Below are 14892 nucleotides of genomic sequence, written 5' to 3'. Positions count from 1 at the left end.
ATTTCCAAGATACAACTATGTGAGAATTTAAGAGTGCAAAAAATCTAAATATTCAGAAAATCGCCTTTAAAGTTGTCCAAAAGAAGCCCTTAACACTGCATCTACTCAAAAAAAAAATAAAGTTTGATATATTTATGGTAGGAAATATCTTTAATGAAAATGATCTAAATATCCTACAGATTTTTGCCATAAAACAAAAATGTATAATTTTGCTCTATACAATGTATTGTTGGCTATTGCTACGAATACCTGTGATACTTAAGACTCGTTTTGTGGTCCAGTGATACATGATTATTTCCCTACTGCAAGTCTTCTATATTAAGGCATCCAAGTGTGTCATCAGCAACCGCGGGGATGAACCATGAAATAGCGCTCGATCCAGGTAATGTAAGGTTAACCAAATTGATTACGTATGCTGTGCGGCTCATAACCATCTGCTGACAATTCATCTGCAAGCCTATTCACACATTATTGCCTGTATCGATAATCATTTTGGTCTTGTTAATCAAGGAAGGCCAGTAAATGAGATGATTTAGGCAGTCTGCACAGGAACCTGACCTGTTGAATGCATATTATTCGCCGTGCGGCGAGTGTATATGGATGTTCGCGAAATGCACAGTTTTATATCTAGACCAAATTTCATTTGTCATCTTTTGTTTCATTTGTCCCTGCTGGGACATGTCCCCAAGCTGATACGGCGAATGCTCAGAATCATCAAACGGGAAGTTTAGCGGCACTAAATTAACAAGTGTCATCTCCATATTCACGCTGGCTAAGTGCTTTTATGTTTATGTAAAGTTGGCTCTGTATTAATATTTCATGTTGACGCGTTGTCTTTTTTCTCACTTCCCCAAACAATCCGTTAAACAGCCTTCATTTTTGAAGAATCAAAGAATGCAAAATGCCACTCGCACTCGGGAGAATGCAAACTATACCCAGTAGGCAAGTATGAGGAGGTAAAAAGACTAAATAAAGGGATAGAATAAAGGGTTTAATTAAAATCATAAAACTATTTTTTATTTAATTTACTTTAATTGCATATTAAAATTTATTTACCACAATGCAATTTTCAGCCAATCTCAGCTCACCTAAAGGATTATTAGAAACACCTGTTCAATTTCCCATTAAAGGAATATTCAATTTTCTTAAAAGAAAAATCCAGATTATTTACTCACCACCATGTCATCCAAAATATTGATGTCTTTTTTTGTTCATTCGAGAAGAAATTATGTTTTTTGAGGAAAACATTGCAGGATTTTTCTCATTTTAATGGACTTTAATAGAGCCCAACATTTAATACTTAACTCAACACTTAACAGTTTTTTTCAACTGAGTTTCAAAGGACTATCAATGATCCCAAACGGGGCATAAGGGTCTTATCTAGCGAAACGATTGTAATTTTTTACAAGAAAAAAAAATGCTCTTTTAAACCACAGCTTTTCGTCTTGGTCCGGTCCAGCGCAACCTAACGTAAATGCGTAGTGACGTAGGGAGGTCACGTGTTACATCTATAAAGCGCAAATTTGCGGACCATTTTAAACAATAAACTGACACAAAGACATTAATTAGTATCAGTTGACATACAACAACGTAGGAACGGTCCTCTTTCAACACATTTGTAAACACTGGGGCGGAGTTTCGCGTTCGTCCTCTGTGACCTTTTGACGTCATGACGTATTGCGTGGGGTCACGCTGGCGCATTGCGACCGGATCTAGACGAGAAGTTTTGGTTTAAAAGTGTATATTTGTTATTTTTATTGTCAAAAATGACAATCGTTTCGCTAGACAATTCCCTAATGCCTCGTTTGGGATCGTTTATAGTCATTTGAAACTCCGTTGAAAAAAACTGTTAAGTGTTGAGTTAAGTATTAAATGTTGGTGTCTATTAAAGTCCATTAAAATAAGAAAAATCCTGCAATGTTTTCCTTAAAAAACATAATTTCTTCTCGACTGAACAAAGAAATGCATCAACATTTTGGATGACATGGTGGTGAGTAAATTATCTGGATTTTTCTTTTAAGAAAATGGAATATTCCTTTAATGCAATGGTGTAATGGTGTGTGGGATGTTTTCTTGGCACACTTTAGGCCCCTTAGTGCAAATTGGGCATCTTTTAAATGCCACGGCCTACCTGACCATTGTTTCTGACCATGTCCATCCCTTTATGACCACTCTTCTGATGACTACTTCCAGCAGGATAACGCACCATGTCACAAAGCTCGAATCATTTCAAATTGGTTTCTTGAACATGACAATTTGTTCACTGTACTAAAATGGCCCCCACAGTCACCAGATCTCAACCCAATAGATCATCTTTGGGATGTGGTGGAACGGGAGCTTCATGCCTTGGATGTGCATCCCACAAATCAACTGCAAGATGCTATCCTATCAATATGGGCCAACATTTCTAAAGAATGCTTTCAGCACCTTGTTGAATCAATGCCACATAGAATTAATTCAGTTTTGAAGGCGAAAGGGGGTCAAACACAGTATAAGCATGGTGTTCCTAATAATCCTTTAGGTGAGTGTATAATGGATAGGCTGCAATTTAATAACTTCGTTTTTGATATCAGCACAAGCGATGCCGATAATTGATCAGTCAGACTAATTAACTACTATACTTTGAGAAACGCTAACAAGAAGTGAATGGGGGGTGTAGGGGCATCAGAGAGGAGCTTAGCTCTACAGGTGATAAACCTATTTGGCAGTGACATTTTTTAGTGTAAAGTCATTCAGCCTATGATCTGATCAAAGGGAAAGTCCCCCATTGGGTCCAATTATAACTATGGAATTGTAGGAGGTGGGTAGCGAGGGAGAAGGGTGTGTATGGCGGGGTGAGTTATGTTGAGTTATGATATTCATAATCTATGCAGAAAGGCCTTTCCACTATAGGCCTTCTCCCCATAGCTGTGATCTTTTCAATTTACATCAAGTGAGGATAGCAAGGGATGAAAGTGCAGCCTCTAACTCGCCGAGCCCACGGAGGGCAAACACAGGGCCTCATTAAACTCTACTGCATGGGCTCCCCAACAGGGTTTGAAGTGCGTCAAGTAAAGAGCACGGGGTCAGAGGTGGCCCAGAAAACAGATCTCCATTTAACTCACCAGCTGGAGATGATAATTAGCAGGTGCATCACTGTCTCCTGCTCTAAAGGATGATGCCGTGGAGATCTGCTCCACGGTGGGCTTCTATTATACAACCTGAGTTTCAGCAGAACACCACTACTGAGACACACACCCGGGCCGGTCCCTCGTTGAGAGCTGAGCTGTTTATGGTCAAGGGATTTTAATTCATTGAAGTGGACAAGCCGTGGACAGGTGGTACATGCTCATATTCGTACTCTTTACTAGACCAGCTGGATATTTGGAGAGACATTAAATGCTTTCTTAAGAAAACATGGCGGGGAGTGCATCTAGGCACTTTATGTCTATAGTAAATAAAAAGTAATTGTATTTAAATAAAAAATGAATAATACAAATAATAATATTTAAATTACAAAAATTTTGCATTAAATTCTAAATAATTTAATGTAAACATTCACACAATACATTACAAGGTTACACTGTGACCCTATCAGAGTATGGCTGAAAAACGAGAGAAAATATGTTTTGTTAAGGATTCTGTCCAGGGATGAAAAGCCGCGGGGAGGCAATTAGAGGACTACAAAGAAAAAAGAAATAGATATGAAAATCTCCTGCTATCTTTTGATGTGCGCTAGCTTGAAAAGTATACAGTATGTACGTGCACACTGAATGCACACTGTTTTAGATCAACACAAAGACAACTTTTATTTTTTTATTTCGAGCCCAATGCTAAATGACTGCAGACAAAATACAGGTCAATTTCTTATCCTCAACACCTCAATTTGCAATGATTTAGTGCAAATAATATAAAATAGTGTGGGGTTTAATAGACAGAAAAAATAAGTACTAGATAAAAAAGTCTACTACATACAAATGACTGCACAATTTCAGATTTATGATTCACAATGCAAATTACTCCAATCAATCACTACAAGTACCTATCATCAAGAATGCTGAATTTGCAGGTTTTTAGTATGCAGGAGATGTCTGGTACTGTACATGTGCCTATTTGTTTTAAAATCTAAATCTGAAATTTTAATAAACTAAAACAGTGCCTGAAACGGTGTTAAAATACAAATTAAATTGTATTTAAAAAAAAAAACATCTGCACTTAATTTAAATCTGACACTCGCAAACATTAGAGTCTAAAGAAAAAACGGCCAATGAAGTATAGTTATTGTTCACCAACAGACCAATAACAGTGGTGCCTTAGGGCCGGACACTGCATTAATGCACCCGGGGCGGAAATGAGCCCCACCTGGTTCCCCCCCTCTGACCCACTAACTGCCGAACTGTCCTGAACGAATTTGGTTTTATTCAATACAGAACAAACATCGAAGAAAGAAACTTTTCCCAAACAGTAATTGTATTCGTGTCAGCTGATGTGTTGTTTTTGCTTGCGGAAAATAAAAAGAACGAATCCCAATTAAACGCCGTGTTGCGGGATCTCGGAGGAGGCGCGGATATTGCGCGTTCTCTGTTTAATTTGTTAACCTCCATTTGGAAGCTTAATATACACGAGGTGGGTGTGCGAACTAGGTTTTTCATTCTTGATTGAGACCGTAAATGATCAAACACAGGAAGTACAAATACAAGCGGCGTGGAAGAGAGACACAAATGTGGAAAAGGCTGTGAAAGCGAAAAAGTAAACAATAGATGTGCCGTAACTTAAACAAGAGTAATAAAGTCAAAAGGAATATTTTATCAAAAACAACGCTGTGCTGTGAACACAGAGATTCGCATGCTTGGCTCTTTGGTAGCGATTCCTAATTTTCTATTTTTAGATCGTTTTAATGACTGAAGAAGTAAACACCCTGTACCTCGCTACCAAACCAATTATAATTGAATAAAAAAATAAATAAAACCAGTTTCACAATGTTTAAGGAGGAGGAAAACACCATCATTTACTTGCGAGAGAACAAACGCCGGGTTTTTGCAAACTCAACAACCTCCCCATCATTAAAATGTCCTAAATATTTATAAATTCAGATCTAATTTTGATGGAATGCTAAAAACTCCAACCATACTAGTTAAAAAAAAGTTAATAAGTTTTATTTAACTACAGTGCAATCTGGACTGAAAAGTCACGCCGTACTCACTTCAGAGTGCTTTGACATTATGAACTGATTTTCACACGTTGTAGAAAATAACATATGGTTTGAAAAGGTGCTTTTAAGACGTAGATTTATGGAAGCGGGATATTCTGAACCACCATGCGACACTCTCACCAAGTTTAGTGATTAAAACCAAGAAATAAAAGACACAATGCACTGGACTTTCAACCCTGTCACATCTGATGTTTCCAATAAAAAGGCATGTTTAAAAACGCTCGCCACATCCTCTCTGAGCCGCAGCAATTATTATCTCTATTTGTAAAATCCTTAGGTTTGCACAAGACAGAATCGCTACTGGCGTGGTAGCGTTTCTAATAGTCAATAAATCTAAAATATTATGTGTGAAATTGGGAAAAACTGCCATTAACTGACAGACAGCGGAGCGCTCAGCATAGGGTCCCGTCTGAAAAAAGAGGCCGGGTAATTCGGGACAACTGTCACCCCTGACCTGTCTGAGAGCGGGTCTAGTGGTCAGACTCTCAAAATAATAAAGTCCACATGGTAAAAATAAGCCTTCAAACACTTAATTACACGAATCTCTTAAGGTTTGCCTTAAATCAATATAAGATAACAACAAAAAAGAAACGCTGCGGGGTGTTAGACTATACTTTGCTTTATAGTTGTAAAAGGTATTGATTGTTTTTTTTCTTTAGTGGTTCGAAATACTAAAATTTGTGAATAGTAATAATAATAATAATGTCAGCTTGATGATAACGGAAAGTAAGTAAATTAATTAATTTATTTAAAACATAATTTCTAAATTAACATTTTTTATTTAGTGTAAATCCTATTTGAGAGCCACTTTTGTAGCAAACGGCATGTGACAGACGATTTAAGGAGCAAACGGAAAAAACATGCTTTTGAATATGTGAATTTTAAATGAATGAATTTTAATATCCCCAAAGGTATGATAACAAGAGGAGAGAAAACTGAATTTTGCAGTGATAAATATATTACTGTAGGTGACATTTACATTCAGGTGGGGTTATTTAATATGATATGCAGAATACGTCCTATCATTAGTCAATGAAGAATTGCACGCGGGGATCAAAGCAAACATCGAGCTGCCACTTAATTTATCACGCTACGAAGACAAAGAGTTTCGTCTTTCCCCTCTGTCAATTTCAAAAGACCCGACTTTTTTTTTTTTCTCGGTTTGCAATTTAATTTACAAATGGGATGCCGGTGCTGAGATGGCATAACGGAACAGGCTGGATTTTTCTGCTTGGACAGACAGCAGCAGGATGCACGGAGTCATATAGGAGTGTTAAAACACACCCCCCAGGGGGAAGAAAAACAGAAAGCAGGAAAAAAGAAACAAGATTTTAAAAGGACCGATGATGGGCGCGTTTGTGACCCTGATGCCGGACGGACTTCCCGTCACACTGACCTACGCGTTAATTAAAGAGAGGAGGCGCTGGCAGGTGGCCGCAAAGCCGAATCTAATAATTGGCCCCCTTCTTCTGAGCGCCATCAGACAATATAGGACTTCCAGTGAGATGTGGGCAGGCAGAAAGGCATGCTTTGTAGAAAAATAAATAAATAATACAAATAATAATGATTATAAAAGTCTGTATATTGCGATGGCCATTTAACGTCGCAGGCGAGTTTACAGCGGATTCACGACTGCTAATGACGGGAGGACAGAGGCTCGGTGTGCTCCTCTGACCAGAGAGAAAAAGAGAGAGAGAGAGTGTTTGTTTAAATGTGCAGGTGGGCGAGAAAGACAGACAACGATTGAATGTGTGAAAATGGCAATCATGTTTGTGTGCGTGCGTGTGTGTGTGTGTGTGTGTGTGTGTCTGTGGGCTTAGAACAAAGAAAGCAGAAAGAAAATGGTAATGCGAGTGGTGTGTGTGTGGGTTTACTTAAGTTTAATTTGAGACAAACTAGAAGTTAACTAAAACAGACAAAATCTACTTTTAATTCTGTCTTTATATATACATTTAGAAAATACTAAAAGTTTTCTTTTAGCCGAAGTGTTTGTCTATAGAAATTATTATATATATATATATTATATTTATTTATTTATATAATAATTTCTATAGACAAACACTTCGGCTAAAAAAAAAAAAAAAAAATTATATATATATATATATATATATATGTATATCTATATATCTATAAATATAAATAAATAAATATATATATATAAATAAATATATATATATATAATATATATAAAAATATAAATATAGATATATGTTAATTATAATTAATAAAAGTTAATATTTGTCCCCATTTTTGGTAAATCTGGGCATGTGTGTGCATGTGTGTGTGGGAGTTTATTTCACTATACTTAAAAAATAATAATAATAATAATAATTCCCAGAAGTTAAACCTCTGGAGGAACACATAGACATCAACAGGAAACAAGATTATCAAATAAATATCTATTTATATAAATAAACTAGTTTACGAGTAAGGTCAGAGTTAATCTGTAGTCATTATAATAGCTACATATAAACTATCAACAGCGGTCTATTGCACGTCTTCATTTAGATGGCAAGTAACTGCATACGTGGGGTAACTCACCACGTCACTGGGCAGGTTGTGCAAGTCGTCCGTAGGGCTTTCCAGGGTGTTTGTGTCCACGTTCAGAATGACCACGTCCTCGAGAGACCTGCTCTTCACCCGCTAGAAACAACAAAACATACAAATAGTCTTCACTTTTTCTGTCCTAATACACATATGCATACTTTTTTAAAATGCATTACAGAAGCAAATGATAAGATGTTTATTATTTCTGCATTGATGTTATTTGTACTATTAAAATGGTATGTTGCTAAAATGCAAATTAAATGTATTTTCTGTATACTTTAAGTAGTAAACTTTAAAAAAAAATTATCTTTTTCTTTTTGTTATTTTCTTATTTTCAACTTTACTGTAATGACTGAAGTGGACAAGAATGAACTAGATAAGTAAAAGTATGTACATTCTAATGTGGAGTTTTAAAATTAATTTCTTTAAAACAAAGCAGAATATTCAACAGATAATTGAGTAAATTGTTTACAGTGCTTAAATTAGTCATTACCACAATTTAGAAAAGTAAACTAAACTAAACTAAATGTTGAATGGAAATAAAATAGTTATGCACTAAAGCAAAGCTTACATACACAAAAAAGTGACTCTTATAAGCTACTCAAATAATAAAACAGCTTCTGGTCAGGCACTTGGAATTAAAAAACGTTACGAGCTGTAATGCTTCCACACAATTGTAGTCACGGTAGTGGCGACAAATCCAGTAATTATTCCTCCGGTGCAGGTGGGGGAAACAGCCAAGTGTGTAAAAAATTTCTGGTTTGTCATTTTTGACAGTCGCTGCTACGGCGGCCCGTGTGCTGATTTGGTCTAATTACGTGCAGCCGGAAGGGGGGGACGGTAGGGCCGGGCTGTCAGCGGGTGAACGTGTGATAAACACCGGCGCAGCCGCGACTGTCAGCGATATCAGATCCATGCGTGAAGCTATAGGTCTGCCTCCAACCAACGTGCCGTTTCTCAATAACCAAACACGCCGTCTCTTTGTTTCTCCGGCTCTTTCATGTCTCGTGGGCGCCCGAGAGATGAAAAGCGAAAAACAATGTGTCAATTTTTGTAGGTTTGCCTGTGCTCGGCGATGATGCATCAAAGCGGATGCGGCGTTATTAGCATCTCCGATGGCTTAGATGGTTTGAGCGTGTGATGTGATGGATTCAGAGGGACGTTGATTTTATGACCTCAAGTCTCGCATAGTGAATGTATATAAATAAAAAAAATGATAGCTTTACATAATATCGAAAAGCTGCAAACACGTCTGATAAAACACCTAAGATGATGAAGAGCAGCTCATTGTAGATTTATGTCACTTACCTCTAAAAGGCTGAGATGAACTCCGATCAGATATGGCATGGGAGCGCTGGAGAGAAAAAAACACAGTGCACTATTAGTAACACGAATAAAGCTTTTATTGTAGAAGAGGGAGCTGGTTGGGCAATTTCGTAATGCAGTTAAAAAAAATAAAATCTGCTTATGTCCCTTTAAAAAGAAATACATGGATTATACTGGCCACAAATATAATGTACATGCAAGATGATTTAAACATGTAGCATCAATTCTTACTAATAAAAAAAACTAACATCATTGTAAACTGACTATAAGGTCCAAATCCTTGAAACCACAATTGAGTTTTTGTTTTGTCTTTGAAAAAGGATTTTATCAGCACAGCAATTTTAGTGCAAAACTGAAAACAACAAATTCCTTAGTATTTGGTATCCTCCTTACGCTTTAAAGACATCATGTTTTTGGGCTGGCATGAACTCCACATGTTTGTATAAAACTTGGTTATACCAAAATGATGTGAGACGTCAGAGAAAGCATCTTATGGGCTTCAGTGAATGCAAGCAAATGACTTTTGTATAAATAACTAATGTCACAAAATTGTTAAGATTTGATGTAGTAACTTAAGAAATAAAGCACACGACAATAAGGTTGTATTTGTTAACATAAATAAATGCATTAGTTAACATCGAATTAAAACGAGCAATATAGTTGTTCAGCATTTATTAATGTTAATGTTAGTTATTGCTAAAACAATTGCTCATGTTTGTTCATTCAGCATTAACTAATGTAACAACTTTTGATTTTTAAATGTATTAGTTGGGTGATTCTCCCGAAATTAGACTTATAAGGCGTCATGAAACATTTTTATAAAAAAAGTAAATGCAAAGTATCAAAAAAAGGAGCATACAGTTACAAACATGTCTTCACATACTATTTTGCACATGATTTCAAATGACATCATACAAACCAATTTTGTTTTTTCCACATTTAAAGGGAACATTTTCATTACCGCAATGTGTCCATGACTGGAATATATTTATAATTAAAAAAAATCTAAAAAATAAAAAGCTTCAGTGCATGTTATAATAAAAACATTTACAGTAAAGAAACATGTAGTATTTGGTGGTCATTGGTAAATGTAGAGACAATAATAAAGAATATAAATGTGTCCAAGACCAATTTTCTCATCCTCCGCAACAATTTTCAATCATTGTTTAAGCCCTCAAAAAACTAACATTTAAAAAAAATTGTTGTAAGGGACATAATTGACTGCGACACTCAAGATGGCTACCAGGTAAGCAGTTCTTATTTTTCTCACCAGATAAAAGTTGAAATTTTGTTTGTCTTAGTACCTAGACAACTTTTTAGTTCTCATTACCGAAACATGAGTTTGTAAATGCATATATTTAATGTACACTGTAAAAAGTGTTTCTGTGCCTTAGTAGATTTAACTAAATAAAATGAGTAAACTGTGTTACATTTTTTTTAAAATCAAAATATGAGTTACAATAACATAATAATTTGAATAATTTGAGTAATTCTATATGAACACATCATTGAGTAAATTCAACTTCATTTTATCATGTATAATCCACTTAAATTTGTAAGAAGAAAAAAAACTTAATAATTTTGTGTTAAAACTACGTGATTTTATTATTAAACATAACTAACTAGGCAGTGGACTCGTAGTTCCCAGCATGCTTTGCACAGGATTGCATTTGGAGAGTATAATTTGAATTTAAACTCTTTTTGATGTGTTTTTAACTAAAAATAAAGACTTGTTAGTTTTTAATGTTCATTTATCTTCAAGATTTGGATGAGTTTTGTTTCATCTTTGAGTTTTGTAGTTACCATTGTTCAGAAGGCTGGTGCTTGTGCATAGACTGCTGAAGTATGTCGCGCTTACCAGCTGCCCAAAACGAAATTGGGTGGGCGCATTGATTGAATAAACAATACGTGCCCTCATCTCACAGAAATATGAACTCTAAATCAATGTTTATGGAAACAACAACAAACCATAAAAAAGTTACATGTACCAAGAAAAGTAAATTAAACTAACAGAGTAATACTAAACTATTAGTTTACTAAACTTAATTTTGTTGCATTTGTATTAAGTAATATTACAGTGTTTATTATACTTAAAAAAAGGTTGCAAGTTGACTCAACCTAAAACTTCCCATGCAATCACTTGCCTCACTTTTTATAAGTTAGATCTAGGTATTACTTTTTACAATGTAATATCATGTTGCGGTAATGATAATTTTTGATAATGGTAATCTAAAAAATAGGAAAAAAATGTAATCCTCTAAAAATAATGTTTACGTTCAAAACTTAATCTTATATGTGCAAACAAAAAATGGCTTCAAGGGCTTTAAAAAAAAAATCTGATGCTGGACACTTATTAAGTCTGGAATTCGTGAGAATCACCGAGTTAATGCTGAAATTATCATGAACTAAAATTAAAAAAAAGTATTGTTCATTGTTTGTTCATGTTAGCTAATCCATTAACTAAAAAGTTAACAAATACAACCTTACTGTAAAGTGTTATAATCATAATTATGTATTTTACTAAGTTTTTCAAAACCCTAAACCTTTTTGTTTTGGTTTCTACCTGAATTTCCATTTAGAAAAACAGGCCATGTTTTAAATGTAACCCGTGACGCAGCATTCATCAGCAGCTAAACTTTATTAGTATCCTCGGCTGTTTCCTGGAATGGGCGCTTTTGAGTGGTGAAGGTGATTAGTGTAATTGGCGAGTGTCCCTTTTGAGCGAGGCGAGTCCGGGCTGTGTAATTAGATAGGTTTGGGTAGCCGCTGCAGCGCTGGCTCAATCAGGTTACGCGGCTAATAAGCCACAGTCTCGCTTGCTGCATCTGTTAAGGCCGAGGATTTAACTGACATGCAGGCCCGCTGACAAGCATGTCACGTCATTGTTGTTAAATGTAACTTTGTTACGACAGCCAAATTCCCATCATTTCTAATATCGGTCATTATGACCAATGCACTCCCGTCTAAAAGAAAATTATAATCCTGTTTCTATAGTGTAATTATTTTACTGAAATGGACTGGAAAACATCCCCGCTGTTAAAAACTGGTTTACTCTGTATAACAACATAAACAGCTTGTACATGACTGTTTTTAAGAGCATTTTTGCTCTTAAACAAGAGGCTCGGTGTCAAGCATGACAGCACAAGTCTGTCAATTTAAGGCTATAGAGTCCTGCTATAGAGCAGGGCTGTACGTTAAAGAGTGTGGTCACGGTTTCAGCCCACAGTTGGCATGTGGAAATCTGTCTGTCTCTCAAGCTGTATATGACGGGTAAAATAAAAACTTGGTGCGGTGGCATTGGCTCTAATAAATCTTCAGGATCTCAGACACGGTAGAAGATATTCATTAGGGCAAGGGATGTTTTGGAAGACGGTTCAGAATGTTCTCTATGTTAGTGATAAGTCCGGTCATCGACTGATAACTTGTCAGTTTACAGAAGTATGAACTCGAGAAAGTACTGTTTATGTTTTTAAATATTTTTGAATGAGATAATGTTTCAGCAACAAAAATTTGGACTGTCACAAAAAAATGGTCATAAATATGCACCCCAGGGATGTCAATTTATGCAATTTTCCATATTCAATGGTCGTTTAAAGGAATAGTCTACTCATTTTCAATATTAAAATATGTTATTACCTTAACTAAAAATTGTTGATACATCCCTCTATCATCTGTGTGCGTGCACGTAAGCGCTGGAGCGCGCTGCGACGCTTCGATAGCATTTAGCTTAGCCCCATTCATTCAATGGTACCATTTAGAGATAAAGTTAGAAGTGACCAAACACATCAACGTTTTTCCTATTTAAGACGAGTAGTTATACGAGCAAGTTTGGTGGTAGAAAATAAAACGTAGCGCTTTTCTAAGCGGATTTAAAAGAGGAACTATATTTTATGGCGTAATAGCACTTTTGGGAGTACTTCGACTCGCCTGAAAAGTCCGCTCCCCTTCTCACTCTCATAATGGGAGAGGGAGGGTGTTACTGCGCCGAGTCGAAATACTCCCAAAAGTGCTATTACGCCATAAAATATAGTTCCTCTTTTAAATCCGCTACGTTTTATTTTCTACCACCAAACTTGCTCGTATAACTTCTCGTCTTAAATAGGAAAAACGTTGATGTGTTTGGTCACTTCTAACTTTATCTCTAAATGGTACCATTGAATGAATGGGGCTAAGCTAAATGCTATCGAAGCGTCGCAGCGCACTCCAGCCCTTAAGTGCACGCACACAGATGATGGAGGGATGTATCAACAATTCTTAGTTAAGGTAATAACATATTTTAATATTGAAAATGAGTAGACTATTCCTTTAAATTAACAATCAATCAATCGAATAATGGTTAACTGTAATAGTGCAATAAGCCTTGAAATTACAAGAAAGTGTGAGGCAATCAAAAAAAAATTTTTTTTGTCTAAATAACATGGTAGTGGGATTGTAAAATGAGTCAATGTAGTTGGTGCTTTGATAAAATCACCGATTTCAATTAATCTCGTAATGAAATATAATGACTAATAGACACATATGGTGTAACTCTGGTAACAGTCGCAAGTAAGTCCATGCGTCATTGTCATAAAAAATATATATATATATTATCATCAAGTGTTATTTTTCTAGTTTTTCACCTCGCTTTCCGATTGGTTGATACACTGTTGTAATATTATCCAAGAAGCATACAAAGGACACATTTCCCATCGTCACCTCAGCTTAGACCTCCGGCGTACTCTCAGCAAAGAAACTTAAATTATGGAGATCGCAGCCTTCAGTATTATACCATTAGTTGCAGTTTACATTTTACAATTTCTTGCCAGAATTTAAAGAGACACCACTTTTTTGGAAAAAATGCTAATTTTTTCAGCTCCCCTCGAGTTAAACATTAGATTTTTACCGTTTTGGAATCCACTCAGCCGATCTCCGGGTCTGGCGCTATCACTTTTAGCATAGCTTAGCACAATCTATTAAATCTGATTAGACCATTTAGCATCGCGCTCAAAAGTTACATCGTCTTTGCACACGATGTAACTACAGAAGAGTCAAGTTTTAAATAGGAAAAATATCGAAACTCTTTGGTTATTTTTAGCGCAATGCTAATGGTCTAATCAGATTCAATGAATTATGCTAAGCTATGCTAAAAGTGGTACCGCCAGACCTGGAGATCAGCTGAATGGATTCCAAAAAGGTAAAAATCAAATGTTTAACTCTAGGGGAGCTGGAAAATAAGCATATCTTCTTAAAAAAGTGGATTATAAGATTATATTTTAATCTGTTCCTTAAAAAACGGCCTCTGGTCTCCTTTCCAGCATTAGCAACGTTTTAATGCTAAGCTTGCAGGCTTCCCTAGAGAGGGTCTTTGCTTTTAGTAAGCTAACTGTATTTGCATATTCTGTTTCGGCCCCTATCAGCTGCGGATGCCATTTCGTTGCGTTCACTAGTTGCATGGCTAGTTTAACTTCTGCGCGCTCGCTTCATTTTTTTCTCCTGCTGTATGTGTTTAGTGCAGGCACCACACGCACGTGCATGACCTTGCTTTTTAAACCATTGTTAAGTTTTATCGATTTAATTATTATCGATTAATCGGTCAAAAAGTTGATTAATTGTTAAAATCACCTAAGCAGTATCTTTTTAAAAAGTCCAGCTTTGCATCTAAAGAGTTCATATTTGGAGAAATACAAATTGGTACCAAATGAATACATATCTATTCCTAATAGAAGATGTTAGGGCTTTTTTAAAGGGTACTGGCCCCGTGACAGCTTTGACAAATTAGACTTTTGATCAAAATTATACATATGCATGTTTATTCGATACATTTGGGTGAAAATTTCTTAAGGATAAAA

The 14892-nt window shown here is 35.9% G+C and overlaps 1 protein-coding gene across 2 annotated transcripts in view; it reads right to left on the bottom strand.

Moving 5' to 3' along the window:
- The window catches only part of dennd1b (DENN/MADD domain containing 1B), a 139577-nt gene that overhangs the window by 41347 nt on the left and 83338 nt on the right, over positions 1-14892 (bottom strand). For both annotated transcript variants that reach the window (XM_055217894.2, XM_055217893.2), the window contains 2 exons: positions 9047-9092; positions 7733-7834 (listed from right to left, as the gene is read on the bottom strand). In XM_055217894.2, coding sequence (XP_055073869.2) covers positions 7733-7834; positions 9047-9092 — 148 coding nt within the window. The remainder of the gene's footprint in view (positions 1-7732; positions 7835-9046; positions 9093-14892) is intronic.

Source organism: Misgurnus anguillicaudatus, chromosome 23 (assembly GCF_027580225.2).
Source record: "Misgurnus anguillicaudatus chromosome 23, ASM2758022v2, whole genome shotgun sequence".
NCBI classification, from domain to species: Eukaryota; Metazoa; Chordata; class Actinopteri; order Cypriniformes; family Cobitidae; genus Misgurnus; species Misgurnus anguillicaudatus.
The sequence above is the reverse complement of the archived record's forward strand: the minus strand, read 5'-3'. Positions and strand labels throughout refer to the sequence as shown.